The sequence below is a fragment of the Haliotis rubra genome, unplaced genomic scaffold (genome assembly GCF_003918875.1).
Source record: "Haliotis rubra isolate DU_JTF1 unplaced genomic scaffold, ASM391887v1 Scf355, whole genome shotgun sequence".
NCBI classification, from domain to species: domain Eukaryota; kingdom Metazoa; phylum Mollusca; class Gastropoda; order Lepetellida; family Haliotidae; genus Haliotis; species Haliotis rubra.
In genome coordinates, this window is record NW_025767030.1 from 27,351 (window position 1) to 46,508 (window position 19,158).

At 39.9% G+C, this 19,158-nt stretch overlaps 1 protein-coding gene across 3 annotated transcripts in view; it reads left to right on the forward strand.

The window, feature by feature from the left end:
* The first annotated feature begins 2,077 nt into the window (after positions 1-2,077).
* LOC124285221 (hemicentin-2-like) overlaps positions 2,078-19,158 on the forward strand; it is a 106,488-nt gene continuing 89,407 nt past the window's right edge. For 2 of the 3 annotated variants that reach the window (XM_046721417.1, XM_046721420.1), the window contains exons 1-3: positions 2,078-2,444; positions 18,105-18,217; positions 18,325-18,427. In XM_046721417.1, coding sequence (XP_046577373.1) covers positions 18,166-18,217; positions 18,325-18,427 — 155 coding nt within the window. In that variant the 5' untranslated portion in view covers positions 2,078-2,444; positions 18,105-18,165. The remainder of the gene's footprint in view (positions 2,445-18,104; positions 18,218-18,324; positions 18,428-19,158) is intronic. The other variant, XM_046721418.1, reaches the window with a different exon arrangement.

The following is a 19,158-nucleotide window of genomic DNA, read 5'->3' on the forward strand; positions in this document are numbered from 1 at the left end:
TCAATGTGTCAAGAGACTTGGATCGAAAGCTTTGTTTATGCTTCTATGTGTCAGGTGACTAGGATCGACAGCTTTGTCTATACTTCAATGTGTCAGAAGACATAGATCGATAGCTTTGTATATACTTCAATGTGTCAGGTGACTAGGATCGATAGGTTTGTCTCTACTTCAATGTGTCAGGTGACTAGGATCGATAGGTTTGTCTATACTTCAATGTGTCAGGAGACTAGGATCGATAGTTTTGTCTATACTTTAATGTGTCGGGAGACTAGGATCGATAGCTTTGTTTATACTTCAATGTGTCAGGTGACTAGGATCGATAGCTTTGTCTATACTTCAATGTGTCAGGAGACTAGGATCGACAGCTTTGTCTATTCTTCAATGTGTCAGAAGACATGGATCGATAGCTTTGTATATACTTCAATGTGTCAGGAGACTAGGATCGACAGCTTTGTTTATACTCCAATGTGTCAGGAGACTAGGATCGATAGCTTTGTTTATACTTCAATGTGTCAAGAGACTTGTATCGAAAGCTTTGTTTTACTTCTGTATGTCAGGAGACTTGGATCGAAAGCTTTGTATATACTTCAATGTGTCAAGAGACTTGGATCGAAAGCTTTGTTTATGCTTCTATGTGTCAGGTGACTAGGATCGATAGCTTTGTTTATACTTCAATGTGTCTGGTGACTAGGATCGATAGCTTTGTTTATACTTCAATGTGTCAGGTGACTAGGATCGATAGCTTTGTTCATACTTCAATGTGTCTGGTGACTAGGATCGATAGCTTTGTTTATACTTCAATGTGTCAAGAGACTAGGATCAATAGCTTTGTTTATACTTCAATGTGTCAGGAGACATGGATCGATAGCTTTGTTTATACTTCAATGTGTCAGGTGACTAGAATCGATAGCTTTGTTTATACTTCAATGTGTCAAGAGACTTGGATCAATAGCTTTGTTTATACTTCAATGTGTCAGGAGACATGGATCGACAGCTTTGTTTATACTTCAATGTGTCAGGAGACTGGGATCAATAGCTTTGTTTATGCTTCAATGTGTCAAGAGACTTGGATCGAAAGCTTTGTTTATGCTTCTATGTGTCAGGTGACTAGGATCGATAGCTTTGTTTATACTTCAATGTGTCTGGTGACTAGGATCGATAGCTTTGTTTATACTTCAATGTGTCAGGTGACTAGGATCGATAGCTTTGTTCATACTTCAATGTGTCTGGTGACTAGGATCGATAGCTTTGTTTATACTTCAATGTGTCAAGAGGCTAGGATCAATAGCTTTGTTTATACTTCAATGTGTCAGGAGACATGGATCGATAGCTTTGTTTATACTTCAATGTGTCAGGTGACTAGGATCGATAGCTTTGTTCATACTTCAATGTGTCTGGTGACTAGGATCGATAGCTTTGTTTATACTTCAATGTGTCAAGAGACTAGGATCGATAGCTCTGTTTATACTTCAATGTGTCAGGAGACATGGATCGATAGCTCTGTTTATACTTCAATGTGTCAAGAGACTAGGATCGATAGCTCTGTTTATACTTCAGTGTGTCAGGAGACTTGGTTCGACAGCTTTGTTTATACTTCAATGTGTCTGGAGATTGGGTCCTTAGCGTTGTTTATACTTCAATGGAAGGTGTAGACCTTCTAAAGTTGCATGATGTAGGATGATTTTTATGTTACAGTTTAATATACTTAATAGAGGAAAAATATATTATATTTTGAGATCATACCGGCCATTTGACACAAATTGAATGAATGAAATGTAAAAAATGACTGATGTTTTATAATCAATAGTTCAGGAAAGAGATAGTTCATTACTGATAGTGAATGCATGCTATGTTGAACAATGCCTTTAGCAGTTTGTCAGTGGGTCGAACGATTCACTTTACTGACGGAAAACCTTGAATCTCTCAAGCAGGTGACTGCAGCAAACGACAGCTGGTAACACTCTCTTCGTCCGTGTATTGTGTGTACAACAACGTCACTCACTCAGTCTATGCCGGAATCGATTATTAGGTGCGCCATATGGTCTCCACGATATCGTCGATATATGAACAAATGTTATTGCCGTATTCGTCTAGTTATGTGGCATGCACGTATTTACGCATACGTTACTTCGGCCTAATTGGCGACATGGATATACTGGTGTGTTGTTACTTTGCCTAAATCTCACAACACGATTGGTTTCTGTTAACTAGTTAAGGTTACGTTCAAGATTTCAATCTAGAAAGGAAAGTGTGATCACTCTGAGAAACATTCGGTTAATTGGGAGAAATCGTCTGTTAACTGGACCCTTGTTCACCGACTGTCGTAAGCAGAATGGCAGCCTGTTGAACTGGATATGCGGGAATCATATGTACATGGATATGCAGTAACATCATGGTGAGTCTCTTCAACAATCATATGTACATGGATATGCAGTAACATCATGGTGAGTCTCTTCAACAATCATATGAGGTGAGATACATGTAGGTGTATGAGTGCCCTTCACGTACAGGTAGGTAGTATCATTGACCATGAGCGTTATTTTGTGCAGTCAGATTGATGTCGCCGAATATGACATATTCGAGACAAGTAAATGTAAGGTGAATAATGTCATCGAAAAGGTAATAAGTATATGTGGAGATAGATCCTGGACCGACAGTGAAAGAACTGTAGAGGCGATAGTGCCCGATAATCATGCAACTAGCTGTACATGCGAGTTACATCGCCAGCAACCAGAACTAACTGTAGAAGCGACTTCTTGCACAAAATCATATGTATATATTAAATTGTCAAGATGAGATTTCTACATTGAACGAAATAAGTAACGATTGCTCATGCAGCTCTACAAGCATTATCACGCAGTAGCGGAGTGCTTGTACCATACCTGTACATCCAGACAATGAATACGTGAGTATGTCAGGCGTGGCCCGCAATAACTGGAAGATCAATCTCCAGCTCCAGCTGGTATGAGCGTAATGAGCACGATGATCGATCTGATCATGACACAAAGCCTGTGTACCATTTATACACAGAAAATATGTGGCTGTGTGTTCGTGTGTGCGTACTTGACTCAAGTTCACGAGACCGCACTTGCTCACATACACTCTCTCAAAAAGGAACGCAACCCCTGTTTTTTTGGTAATGTTTATATCAATTTTAACTGGTTATTACATTTGTATTTTTAAAGATAATGCCAGGAAATTTGACATGGTGAACCTTAGGTCAGCACGGTATAAGGTAACAGTTAATGCAGGTCAGTATCGAACTCTCAATTTACGCTAGGGGGCGTTGTCTTCAGTATCTCGTTGTAGAGCCACGAGCTCTAATCACAGCAGTGCACCTCCTCGGAGTAGAGTTTATGAGTTATATGCGTGTGCTACGACCCAGTTGCAACCCCCTTGCAGCCATTAGAGATCGACTTGCTACCGCATTGAGAGCCCGGTGGCGGCGATCGTTGTGACCATCGGCGATCGCTGCGAGTGTATGCGATAGAGTTGCGACTCAATCAGGATTAGTAGGAGCTCCTAAAACTTTGCGACCATTGATGCAACCGAATGGGGAGTCTGTTACGATCAATGAACCGAATTAAGAGTGCACTGAGACCTGTGCGATCTCAATGCGACCGCATTTGAAACCCTCTTGCGACTGTCATCGGTCGCATACCTTTTGCGAGTGTCAAAAACACTCGCAAACCCCTTTGTGACCGATGGAGAGTACTTGCGATCAAAGGGACCATGATCGAGACCATGGAGACCGCGTTGAGACTAACTTGCGACCGTATTGAGAGTCTTCGCGAGTGATAGCGATAGAGGCCAATTTTCTGTCGTATCTCGGTCGCAAGCCAGGTATAACCAGCGTGTTAACTGATGGCAGATTGAATTACTGACTACAGAACAACAAAATGTCGACAGTATGTTGATTTGTATGTCCGGTCCGTGATTTAATGGAATAAGTGTGTGCAGACTCTTTCCGTGTTGTCACAACCCCTAGTGTACAGTACACAACCCTGTGCACTTAAAAGAACGCACGAATCCGTTGGTATATGACCAGAAGGTGGCCACATGAATACGTGCAAACACCTAATTGCGGGTATAGCAACGTGCAGTGAACTTGGACAAAGTACTGTGACTATGTGTTCCAGTCCATCCAGCTGTGAATGGGTACCCGTCAGGATGAGAAAGCCACAATAACTCTGTGCGCCTAGTGGCTGCAAGAGTGTATACTCCCCTGGGAGTTGAGATTGATAATACGATGTGCCGTTGAGATTGACATCCAGTCATCGAGGGAAAAAATACCAGCGCCTTGAGCATGCACTAGTTGCGTGGATATGTGCGCTATATAAATATCCTATACTACTAATAAAAAAGTATTAACCTGGCATGACACATGATGAGATAGTGCCGCATGTCATTGTCTGTATAGGCTCCCTGAAATCTGCCAAGGTGTTTGACATCAGTATCCCGTGTATCCGCCACGTGTCTGGGTGACAGCCTCCGCCTCCTTGTGCAACCAGTGAGCCTGCGGATACGTTCCCGAGACAATTGCCACACTCCTCATGCAATGCTGAATCCTATTTACCAACATATTGTGACTCTTGCTTGCAAACGAGGACTACCAATGTCCCAGATGAGCTCCATGGGCTTCAGATCAGGGATCCGTTCAGAGTTGGAAGTCTGATGACTCTCCGGGACCTCAAACCAAAAGCCTTGAGACTGTTACACACGGTCTTGATTGACAAACGTCTTTTGGCCACCCAGAGTTTATTCAAACGAGTGCTTTTGGCGAAGGGTTCACGCCTCGCGTAATGGAAAAGACCCTGGGTTGGTATTCCTGGGTTGCTCTTGCATTAGTCGATCCTTGACAGCGCCTGATTGTTGATGTTTCTGGATATGTCCACTGATGGCAGAGTGGCAGTAACCAAGCTGACGCTCGATTGTCTTCAATGACAAGTCAGCTACATGCATCACCCCTGTATTCCATCTCAGTCCCAACGAAGGTCTTCTCCTCGTCATGTTATAGCGTATGGATGAAACGGACAACATTTCAAAAACAAAACAATCGATTTAAATACCAAACTTTCATTATTTTAAGTGAACTATACTAAAACGGGTTTTATGACTATTATAATATTACGTGTACGTGTCGTCCCAGATCAGTGACAAGAGCACAGGATCGATTGGTCCGAAACCAGGCTGTACCAAATGGAGTCGACACGGCGATTCAAATTGCTGCAGACGTTCACAATGCTATGGGGTTACACGTTACGGTTCACATGATTACAAATCGTCCACATGCAGCTCATATCTTCCATGTTCGACGGCCACGTGTTGTGTCGCCCCGGACAAAATAATCATGTTGCCAACAGACTTTGTTTGACATGAACGTCAAGCTAATGTCCAACTGAGACACCTTTGGCAGTGCATGGTGTGGGTGTGGGTGAGTGAGCGAACACCCCTAACAACTGATCAAAGAAGGCTCACTTGAAAGTCAAGTCTTCTTTCTTGGGAGCACTGTACGGGGAGAAACGTCTGAGTCTGAGTCAATATTTCACTATTGATAACAACACAATATACAAACGGTCTATGGATCGCCAGCAACTGAAGGTTGATCACCATACTTGGGACCACAAGGACAACGTTTGAAATCTACGTATCATCTGGCTGTCAGATTTACACACGTTTAAAGGGGTGTTAAAATAAATGAACACTCAAGTCTATATTTACTTGTATTTCAGAGGTGTGTAAATCTGGCCATTATTTTCATGTGTTTTCTAGCATGCGTAACGTATGTAAATGTTGTGAATTTAGGACATGCATTTCAATACCTTTGAAATCTCGTATGACCAGGGTTAGGTTTGTCATATATTTCGTACACGCGTAAATGGTTGGTAATGGATACATATAGTGTTACAAGATTAACACTACTTTAACATGTATTTCAATGGTTCTGTAATGTAACTGTCACATCGGGTTCGTTAGCGCGTCGGACCACGCCATAATGCACGGAGTTCATTAGAAACACATGGCGAAGTGATACCCATGACTGAGCACCACTATTAACGTGCCTGCCTTTCTTGACATACACATGATGTCTGTTTAAAAGGTAATAATATTGGGTCTAGGGCCGGAGCGATATGCATGTTAGGGAGTGTGTGTGTGCATGTGTGTGTGTGAGAGGGAGAGGGTGTAAGTGGGGTAGGCCTAGGGTGGGTGGTGGGGTACTGATAAGCCTTTCTGATCAGTAGGTAATACCGTTTATACTTTTTTTGTAATGGAAATTACATTATAGTTTAAATAATTTACCTTAGGTACACTTCTTATATATGACATACAAGGAGAGACAGCTTATTGCAATAAAACACAGACAGGTGTGTTCACAGAGCTGCACAAATTTCATTATCTATACTTTCGAAAAAGATGATGACAATGTATTACTGATGTGAAGAGCTGTGCTTCGTAGTCTAAGTGGAGAGAAGATACATCCTGATACCAGTTTAATGAGGCGAGTGAGTGAGTTAAAGTTTACAGTCGCAGTGGCAGTATTTCAGCCATATCGTGACTACAAATAGTAATAAATTCATTAAAACATGTGTTACTATCACACACACACTTAAAGAGCTGTTGATCTCATAAATTTCAGCATTTCATGTTGAAGATGGTACAGTCAAACATGTTCAGCACACCTTAAAATACATTTCAAACTGAAGTTTCCTTTGGGAAGTTGTGTTTTCACACCAATTCTTTCACAAACAATTCAATGTAATTTATATCAGAATTCAGAATCACTGAAAAAAACTCTTTAAGTCTGCTGTCTAAATTGTATCTTATCTTTGTTCTCTTTCTTAACAAAGCTAAGACATTATTCATAGTTGTGAATAAATGGTGTTATTTGTCAAACAACTAAAACATATTTCAATTGCTTGTATTGTACAGTTCACAGAGTTTGAAAAATGTTCACACTCTATCACTTCTACACCAACGACTTTGTTCATGTAACAGATACAAACAAATATTCCTACTGTCCAACCGACATTAGAATGAGGTGCGCGAAAGACGCGTTTGCTAAAGGAGAGCTGGGAGCGTGTCGTGAACTGATCCACTACCTACTCGAAGGGGGAACAGGTGTGAAAACTTCGGGCACGCGATTTTTGTGATCCTTGCAGTAATCACTTTCTGCGCAATGATTCGGAAATGTCGTGTTTCTGCTCGAGCATGTGTATACTAGTATCTTGTAAAGTGGACTGTTAAAAGAGTATCAAACTCTGCAGGTATTTGAAACTTATCATGTCGCACTCTAAATTGGGTAAACGGGGTCAAGTCATTCCTTCACAAACACGTGAGGTTGCCTACAATGTCATTCAGTACATGTGTACTATTTCCGACAGCACATACAGTGCACTCAAAAAAGCCAGCGATGCTACTGGTATATCTGTCAGTACCTTGCGCAAAATAAAGGACGAAGGTAAACAGGGGCCTAGCTACCATTATGAAAAAAAGCCCGGGCTCACACATGATTTTGAAAAGTTGGGCAAGCTCTCAGCACTAACTAAATATAAAGCTTTGCAACCTACCGGGCTTACACGAAAAAAAAAATTAAAATTCTTTCTGTCTTTCTTTTTCTTTCCACTTCGATGTATTAGTTTGAACACTTCGATGTATTAGTTTGGACACTTCGATGTATTAGTTTGGACACTTCGATGTATTAGTTTGGACACTTCGATGTATTAGTTTGGACACTTCGATGTATTAGTTTGAACACTTCGATGTATTAGTTTGAGAAAAACATTGTCAACGTGCGATGTGTGCACATGATACTTAACACTGACGTAGTTTCGTAGGGGTCGTGTTGAACATTATTTTGGTCTGTGTACCTCAATGATAACTGTGCTGAGCTATGACACCTCTGTGAACTGTTAATCAATGTAATGGTATGTTATGGCTTTGCCGGGTTTAAAGGAAACCAAGTCAGAATCTCGCTGCTGAATTAAGAGAGCTACGTGCTGTTGTAGGACCATACCCCTCTTTTTATACCTGAACTGGTATACATTTTCTGGACAAAGAACTAAGTCATATTCAAGGTTGCGGTAATTCTTCTCATAGCTACATGCACAATTGTCCTAAAGGTGCCTCCACATGACGAATGTGAACCTTGCTCTCTCCTCTCGGTGTTCACATAGTACATTTGTTTGTCACAGATGCAGTAGTTAAGCTGTCGAATGGTGTTTACAGGTTATTCATTGAAGACAAAAGATGTTTACCAGTCCTTGTCAAGTTAAGATGATAAGTGCTCAGTGTAGGTATTTATGCAATATGGAAATCCGTAATGTATGGTGAATGCAGTGACATAATGGCTATATTGCACCCGCAAGCAGGACCATATGAGTGTAAATAGTATCAACAGGGCACACAAAGGGTCCTGTGTAAACTCAACTGACACCTTTCACACCAAAGTGTGACGAAGGTGGGTTACTTAGAAATACTAAGCTGTATACATGGTATACTTTGCTGTACATAACCAACGCATGCATACAAAACATCTGGAGTGACAAAAGACTTAGTGAGTGAATACGTAAATATTGCGTAAAGGTGAGTCAGCAGTATTGCAAGTATTTGCAGCTAAGTTTGTAAGAATATATGGCAAAACACTTAATTGTGTATGATTATATCAAAAGTGTGATATTTATTATCCAAAATGTCTTCTGGTGGAACTACGGAAACATAAACGACCCACTCTACTAAAATTCATTGTGTATGCAGAATATTTGTGCATATAATATATTGTGAAGCGGTTGCAATGGTATGTATGTATGTCCGCCCACGTGTTGGAAAAAAAACCACTCATACACTCACTTGACTTTCTATGGCATGTTTGAACAAACACAGCTGTTAACCTTAATGATCTTGAAGAATATCTCATTTGTAATCGGTGTGATGGTTTGAAACTGTAATACGATAATGATCACGTGACCAGCTACCTTATTAAACTCTTTGTGATTTTTTCATTTGTCCCCATAATTGAATACAAGCATATAAAGTAAAGCAAAAAGTGTACATATGCATGATCAAAGTTCATCAACTGGTGGCATGAAGAAATTATAATGCAATAAGGTTATTTAAGTTTGATTACAGATTAAGTCAGAGATTGAAAACTGAGGATAAAGGAAACCATTTCTCTGAAAATTATCAAAATTATTGTTCCTTCTGGATGTGAATTTTTCAACCGTGTAAGTGTCTTTCAAAATTTTTAAGACATTATTAACTTTGGAATTCTATTCTTTAAAGTGCAAGTATATATATTTGACTTTTAGCATAAAAGATTATATGATTTAGCAATGGCATATTACCAAAAACCAAACCAAAGTCTTTCTTATTTCAAATTTCTGTTTGTTTGGATTATCCACCAGTTTTCAAGTTCTTTCCAGAAGGTTTGGATTACAACACATTCCCAATATACATGACAATCATACCTTTACAATTATTCAGTTTTGAAAACGTCTTTCATTGAGGACTGCTTACACTGGGTGCCGCTCCTTTGCGACACGACGGACAACATTTTGTCCAGGTTTTCACGGTCGCCATTGTTCTCATAGTAGCCGAGTAGGCCTTCGTAATATTTGCTTATGTTATCAAAGCTTACTTTGGGATTTTGTTCTTTGTAAAGACATATCTCTTTCTTTTCCTTGGCTGTCACTGCGTTGCGCTTGCGTTTAGTAGGTTGACTAGCCAGTTGGTGATCAATTGAAAGACCAACTGACTTGAATATCGACACACTGCACTTTTATTGCTTTGACTGAATAAACAACTTAACAGTTAGAACTCAATGGTTAACTCAGTGTCAGCTAGGCCTTCTAATCACCACCAATGCCTTGATCCGGATTAGCAGACCATGTGTCGTGTCAAAACACGTGGGACTCTCACGCTTCCCTTCACACGGTTAGCGGTGGATCAAAGCTTCGTAAGGATAGGTGAGTCAATTTTGTGTTGATTTAGCCGGTTTGTTTGTAAAATGTACCGTCCGGAAACGGAAACCGAATATCCGTTATAGACAGTCACTTTTATAACGTAAGAGATTGTTTTTTTTCTAAAAATTGACCGGAAGGTGAGGTTTCCGGATATCTGGGTTCCGGGTTTCCGAGGTCTCACTGTACATGACATAAAGTTTCACTATCAACATTACAAAAACCATATATGTTCCTCCAATATCAAATTTGAGTTTCAGATCTTCAAAAGACTTAAAATATCTTCATTACAAAGGTCCTTAATTGTCAAAATTCCATTTTTAGCCCAATGCCTAATAAAGTGATTTGGGTTTTTGAAATTATCACCATGGGAAAAAGCCCCGGGCTTAGACATGATTTTGAAAATGAAAGTTGGGCAAGGCCTCAACACTAACTAAATATACAGCTTTGCAGCCTATCGGGCTTACACGACAAAAATTGGCTTGCTACGCGCCTGGTAAATGCGTTCCCGCGATGGGTAGCAGTAAGTTCACAAGCCCAGGGAAAGTGCGTACTCGTACCGAAGGGAAAATTGAATTTGATGATTTTGATAAATGCGCAATTCGCCAGTACATTCAACACTGTTACACAGTAACCAAGACAATGCCAACACTGACAGTTTATCGCTTTACATACCCTCGGCACCTTAATGGTAAAATGGACTGCACCGCTATTCAGATGCACGGGTTCAAATGACAGGTCGGCATTATTCTTAAGTTCGTCTCACAGTACAAGGTTCACTTCAGAAGAATTTCAAAGAGACTCCCTTCCTTTTCCTAATGCAATACTCCTTACAACTTTCAGTAGTACTTAAGTAGTATCGGGATATTTCGTCTCTTGTGGCGATACATCGATGTATCACAGCCCTTGCGATATTAATATCCTGATGTATTGCCTAAATGTGTTTTGTATTGATGCATTCGTATCGCATAGTTGACTATGCAAACATCGATACTATCGATGAATCGTTACACCACTACGTCAGATGGCCTCTTTTGATTCGGAATACAGATGTTGTCCCATACGGACGTTTTCTCAAATTTCAGTTACCCGACGGAATATACTGTACACCTATTTTGAATCCATCTCTTGGGTAGATTATAGAAAACTGTAGTGATTGCAATTAGTTCATAAAGTTAGATGACTAAGCAGTTTCTGTAATTATTGAAAGCTTACTACCTGACATCATTTATGTTGCTTATGCGTTTTAATTTTGCTTTTTGCTGTCTGATTTGTTATACATTATATAATAATGTTAATCATTTTGGCATCCCAATATCATGGAATATAATGTGAACTTATTAATCTATCAAAGTACCGAAACGTTTTTTAAGTATGCTTTACTGTTATTGGGTGAAACTGTTAATTAAATGTACCTCCGTACAAAATTTCCAGAAATTAATAGAAACTGAAAATTGCTAAATAAATGGAAAACTACATTGGGTAAAGATTGCAAACAGTTATTATTTATATACCTGCTTTAAATTATCAGTGTGCAGATCATGTCACAAACATAAAAACTGAAGGATGGGTGTGGAAAGAGTGGGGGAAAACACGTGCAAAGTCTCTGAGTCAGCTGAGATTATCCTTCAAAACATCATATGTACATTTAACAATCACTTATCATTAAGTGCAACAAAAGCATTACAAAACGCCATATTTCCACCTTTGGCTGGAGTTCTAAATATTTGATACCGAAAGCCTGTCAGTTAACTCAAAGGAAATAACCCTTGTGTTTTACAGTGATGGCTTAATCATAGTCACAATGAATTATAGGCTGCTATGCGTTTTCGAATGTGATTGAGTCAGTGAAATACTAATATTTACCAAATCAAATTTCTAAAGGAGCTTTCTTCAAGCAGTGACTTAAAGCCATACATAGCTAGACTTGCTTAGATTATAGACTTCATATAAGGCATCATAGATATTTCACAAGCATGGTACAGGACCCTTAGCCTCATTAGCGTATTGCCTCACCACTTGCGAATTAGGCGTTGGCAGATGTAAATGTTACTGAAGATGTTGGTCCCCGCCAGCCGCCGGTGTTTGGTATTGTTTACTCTGTAACCCGAACCCGTTTTAACAGACGCTGAACCTGGGAATATCTAGATATGCTTCATTTAGGGCGTAAGCATTACAGTAAGGGCTGGGCGGAAGGGAAATAATATCGTTCTCTGACTATGATAAAACAGAGACTATATAATAGACTATTGTATGGTCTCTGGATACAGATTGGGACAAGATATGGAAAACAAAATATTTGGACAACAGACCATTGTTTGAGTCTTTTAATTGTAAATATGATTCCAATAGCTTAACCTAGATTTCGATATCCTTCGAATGTACATTTGGTTGAAACTGGAAAGTATACTTGTATCCCGTGACAAGAACGAATACTTAATAATTCAAAAGCATAACAGCACGAGTATCCATTTTGTCTTTGCCTACATACGCTCAATCACATGAATTGTGTCTCCAGGTCACGGAGCATCAGTGGTTTAGGGGCCCGTATTGCAATTCTCGTGCGTTTCCATGTGTTTTTGACGCGGCATGGACGCCCCGTAACATCACTATTTGATTATGATTCACAAACACATGCTCATGATATGGTTGGAATCGTGCCATGGATTAGCAGATATTTATCATGAAGGTTTTTTATGTAGGTGGCTTGAAACGCGCTTTGACAAAGGCCTATAGGTTCGATCACATTAATATTCGTTTTACAGCTTCTTTTCTCTAAAGATGCTCACGCCAAAACTGATTTAAATTCTAATCGCAGATAAAAGAATAAGACAATAAAATAGTATGCCAAATTATCGTTACCATGACAACCCTGTGACATTTCACCTTATGTAAGAGAGAAATAAATACGATGCTGGGTATAGCAGTACTACTGCAGATGATAGTGTATGTCGTAAATGTCAATAAGTTGCTGCAGCGCTATCCCTAATCACTGGATATCTATACAATTATATGTGTGATGGAGGAGAACCTGCGTCGCTACTTTTCTCAGTAATCTGAATACATGTATGTAGCGTGAAACAGGCAGATACCTATAGAAGAAAGTGTTTGCCCTACCTGTAACAACCATGTCCCGAGTCTATAAAGGGATATAATGTGGGAATGAATGACATGTACTTTTATCTGGGCCCGTTTATGATGATACATATTGCGATCTTTCACAATAATCTCACTGGCTATCAGATTGAGGGTACGTTTCAAACATAACCGGTATTTCTATTATTGTATTTATACAGAAACATTCTTCGAACTTTTTCCATATACGTCCGCCAGATACATTGCACACTACCCCTTTCTCTCTTGATCTTCTCAAACGACTGTTGCAAGTTCGAAGAATCCTGGTCAAAGTAGAAAAGTCTTAAGACTATTCCCTACAAATCTGTAACTTACACATTGTACCATAAATGGGTAGAGCTTCCGTTCGGGGGAATATCAGGAAGACAACGATACCATTATCTCCAATGTTGTAGAAAGCACTCCACGTACTTAGGAAAACAATAACCCACTGAGATATTGCATTCTTGCCGGAATCAATATTTTCGGCACCTGTCAGATCTGAACTTGAACATGCGAGGTCTGCGTCTATGTCAGGTTAAAGGTCTGCAAGATGTTTAGCAAAACTGGGGCGTAATAGTCATAGGCCTGCTCCAAACAACGGAATATATATCTTGTTAGAAGGACTTCTCCGACATGGAAAATTGCAGCAATGCAACATCACATTTACTTGTGTGACATTTGCTTTCGGACTCTGGGTTTATGGATCGTCAATTTAAACAGGACAATCAAGACAAATTTTACAAAAGGCACAGAGGCCCAACATGCCAATGGTATACTCAGAGAACGCACCCGCCTGTGCCATCCGGACATAATCGCTACACGATAAAAACTATTTTTTGTGTGGCGTTATTACAGCAAAGGCTGAGCGGAAGGAGAAATAACATGGTTCAGGCACTGTGAGACTATTAAGAAAGGTCACATGCAGTGCAATAATATTCCAATTATGTACTGCCAAAACTTATTTTACAGTACTGATGCGCGAACTGAAGAGACTTAAGAAATTACGAGTTGGTTCGTGTAGCGTATTTGGCCGTGCTGAAAGAGAGATAGACTAATGCTTAGTCTCTGAATATATATAATTTTGATAGTAACAAACAAGCCCATTTAAATGGAAAGGCGCCCCAGGGAGACTAGAGATTCAGAACCTGTGGAAATCTAGACTTGCTTTATTTAGGGCTTTAGCACTGCAGAGAGGGCTTGGCAGCAGGGAAAATAATGTGGTTCAGGGACTGTGAGACAGACTACAAGAGAGATAAAGTGCTATTCTGTTGGGACAGCTAGGGACACTTGCAAGGACGAAGGGCAGCTCATCGCCCTTTGTTCACCACTCACAAAATTTGCCAACACCGCAGACAAAGCGTAACTGATACTGGCAACAAGTGCGAGCGCAGCTTAATAAGCCATGTTAGCTTGCGTAATACCACTTTCTTAGTCAGGCTCTTTTGATGATAAGAATAATGAGGTCACGTGAACGTTGATTTCAAACGTACTAAAATGTGTGAAAATGAAATTACATGAACCAAGTAATTCACATGATGGAAACAAATGATCATCTTGCTTGAGCACAGGTAACATGAAGGTGTATGAACCGTTCATATACATACCCCTGAAATCCGGTATGATACATAAATATCTAAGGTGTGTAAACATTTGCACATGTGAAAAATTTACAAGTGTTTCCCCACCTAAGTAAATTTACATGTTTCCAACCTGGGTAAACTTAGAACGAAATCGTAAATTTCAGCACCCATTGAAATTCAAAGGAATGCATCAGAAATACTGTAAGATCATGTATTTCCTGGGGTATCTGTTTTGCAATTCATGTTTGGAAATACCTGACAATCCGGTCATGGCATACATGAACGAGGTTCTTGTGCATACGAAAATGTACGATGAGCATATGTTTCAAAGGTATAGATTCATATGAAATATATGCCCGAAGTTAGGAAATATCTGAAAACATACGTAAATCCGGTCATGGCATGTATTTCCTACTGTATTTACGTTTATTTCAATGGTTTACTATCCGGTTTTTGGTCCTGTGAAGTGTCAATATAAGTAGGAATTGATGAGGTTCAGAAGGCCTTGATGATGAATAGTATCTTAAAATATTAAATTGCCTTTACAATCTCCACCATAAATGTTTGAAACAACTTAAAAATACCAAGTATCTTGTGGTGTATTTTCTTTAAATAATTGTGCATATCCTGGTGAGGTTTATAGTTTCTACAAAAGTGAAAACAATTAGTTTTAGATTTTGAAAATTTATATCCATTTAGTAAACACCATTGTTTATTGTATTTAGACATCATTGCAGTTGTCTTTCAATATTATGCATGTATTTGCCACAAGAAATGTTATAATCATTCACAATTACTGACCTATCAATTGAATTTTATAAAACTGATAAACATATTACTGTTAATCTCTATGTTGGATAACCGCCTCCGTGGTGTAGTGGTTAGAGCGCCCGCCCGGAGGGCGGAAGGTCGCGGGTTCGATCCCCGACCGCGTCATACCAAAACACGTTATAATATGGTACTTAATGGGTACAACAAGGACTGGTCGGCTCGGAGTCAGTATAATGTGTCTGAGTGGGGTATTCATGCTTCACTGCGGCATGGTATCTCAATGGGCTAGCACTATAAAACCAGGTTAAGTTGTCAGTGGTCTCTGCATACATTAGACGTCCGTCATACTGTCGTCCCCGTCGCTTGGTCTGCATGCAGCAGTGGTCGGCGTTGTTATCCGTCTTATTGTTACATTATCATATGTTAACACAAATGTCATTTGACCATTAAGTCCGATCGTTTCGGAAACTTTGTGTAGCGTAAGGACAAACTAACTGATAAAAGAAACTGATTCTTTTGTTACTTTCACTTGTCATATAGCTGACCGCCTTCCAATATGGCGGCCACTGACGCTACGTCGACGTAAAGATATTGCATTAGGCAAAGAATATTGTAGGAATCACTGCCCTCAACCACCAGAATCTCGTCCTTGACCGACACATGGGCGCAACCAACGGCAAACAGGTTGCTCAATTCGGCCGCCTTTTACGACCAGCAATTGCGTGCTGAGAACACCTTCTATCCCAGGTCCCCACAGTTGAGTGGTAAAGCATTCGCTAGTCATGCCGACGATACGGGTTCGATTCCCAATTAAGGTACAATGTGTGAAGCCCATTTCCACTGTTCCCGCCGTGATATTGCTGGAATATTGCTAAAAGGGGCGTAAAATTAAACTCACTCACTCACTCACTGTTGAAGAGCTCTCAGCTCTTGAGTTTACACTTCACAAGTACCTCAAGTTACAAAAGGGGAGGAGTTATTGAGGATCGTTTGGAAGACCAGGCCAAAACCCATCTTCGAATGGAAGTTCGTGACAAGTTTCAGATTTCCCAAATTCAAGAAAGTCTCTGGGCTGAATATATATTTTGCTCCATAAACATCTGGAACTCTGGAACACTGCCGACTGGGCGCCATAAAAAAAAATGTTTTTAAATTTCTGTGGAAGGCCCACATGCAGTCTCAGACGTAATAAGCCTGATCTTGTCATATTTTATAAAACGAATGAATAGATTAATGTTATTGCATTTTCTGACCCTTTTGACAGGAAAGTGATTGCCAAGATTCAGGAAAAGCATAATTAATATGTGGACCTCGTCTTTGAAATATATTGCTTGCAACCCATGTTCACTGTCGTGAGGCGAAAAACTGTGCCCTTTGTTCGGTACCTCCATATTTCATGGCGCAGATCAGGAGAATGTCCAGGTTCTTTATAGGGAGTACAGCCCTTCTGCAGAAGGCTGCAGTGTTGAGGAGTCTCCATATTTTCCGGAAAGTTCTGAGTGGGTTCTGCCTGGCTGCGTTAACCGGAGCCTTACCAGACGGAAATGTGCTACCGAACACCCGACCTCGCTCTGCTGCATATTACCTTAATCTGTGAAAGATTTCACAGATTAAGATAAGCGCATTAGTATTACACCAAAATGAAAGTAAATTATTGTCCCTACCAATGATGTATAGGGGAAACCACGACTACTAGGGTTTACTAGGTTTACTCTGAGTAGGAGTGGTTTCTCCGACATATCAACCGTTTTTGCGTAAAATATATTTTAAAATAATATATAACGATCGACATCAATACGCCCCGAGCAGAACAACATTGATGGGACAGCCCACAAATGATGGAACAGCCGGTGTCAACTGGGATGCGACTTGCCTTGCACGCGTAATGCACGTGCTACCCGTGACCTGCACGTGCGCTGCCCGCAGTACCCGTCTTATGAGGAACACACGTTTCATACTGACAAACAATCTCGCTCTTTATAGGGATCCTTCGTAGCCTAGTGGATAAAAGCGCCAAGTTAAAGAGCGAAGGGTTGCAGGTTCGAAAACAGTTATCGCCACTATATATTGGAAGTTTTCAATTATGTGATATTTTACGATCAGTGATAGCAAGACAAAGTTGTATCAATAATGAATAATATCCTAGGTTTAGAAATGATCAGTGCAAAGTCACAGCAGTGGTCTGGGAACCCACTTTACAATTCACTTCTTGGGTATTTACAATACACAGCCCGGGGATTTACAATACACATCTCTGATTATATAGTCTAACCATATGACACGATTTCGAAAAGACGTTATACGTGAGGTAGGTTTAGAAACATAAAGATACCCACATTCCCCTTTTGTCAGTGTTGTGTCATATCACCCATTAAAAATGAAATTATGTTTGACAGAAGTTGTATCACATCTGCTCTGTTCATTTCATTAAGGATCTGGAGTCAGTCTCGTATTATTGCTGATGCCGAGGAGGAGGAAATAACTTGATATTCGGAGGGATCCCCGATACATACTTAAGCGATGGTTGAAACAGTTCTTATACCCTGCCTTGGTAATAATTACTGATAACTGTTACGCAGACCCAGCACTGCTATTAAAATTAAGCTTTTTGATACAACGACATCGCATTCGGTTACTCTGTGCATTCGTGGCCCCTTCATGGCAGATTGTTATTTTACAGATCATCACTGACTGACTGGGGTGTGTGGCATGTCCTCTCTGATCGTACACTGTCATCAGCCATGAAATACAGTGGAGGCGTGTTCCTTGCATGTCTGTTGAATGTAGCAATGGGTAAGTGTTGTGTACATCTTCTTGACTTGACTGATTTTATGCAATGTGGTAATACCTTTTTTTATAATCTTCTGCCCTGTTTATTATATTTTACCGTTTTCTACCAGCACTTCAGTTCACCAGGGAGCCGAGTGACGCCGTGGTCAGACCTAACGCCTCCGTCTGGTTTGAGTGCACGGCAACAGATGATACAACGACTCTGTCCTACAGGTGCGTATGATAGAACACTATGTGTCAGGACAATGTGCAACAGGCTGCTGTATCCGAGTTTTGTTTGCTATGACAATATGCATATAACATATTTTTGTCGATAATTCGATAGTGTTGGCTGGCAACCGTAATTACAATTTGTACAACTCATGGTCAGTTAGGGTCATCTCAGGACACACTCCAGTTTGGAGTGATTTCACTTGCTCTTTGTGCTGACACTAGACGAGCCCAAGCACAATGTTACATAGTTCGTGAAGATATGGAGCTATCTCAGATTTACGACATTCTTACGATATCTAAGGACGTTGACGGTTTCAAAAATTTCTTACGATACGTCATAAGATTCGCCTGTCAACATTGCTTATTGTTTACAGTTTGATAAGATCAACTCCAAGTATTATTTTTTAAACAGTCTACTAAATGCAAAAATATATGATCATTGTCGTCAAAATAGAGTTCGATTATATATTCTTCGGTAAATTTCAATGAATTAACGTCCTCTTAAATAAAAATTTCCAGTTTTTAACGAACCCATTTTGTATTTCATTTTTGAAATTGCCATTATTGAAAATAAGAAAGAATTCTAATTCATTCCATGTGTGCATACTGCAGTGATATTGTTGGAATATTGCTAAATTCGGCGTAAAACCTTACTCACTCATTCACTCCATTTCTCTATGGGGATTTCCAGATAACATTTTGATGAACCGTTATATTAAATGGAATACATC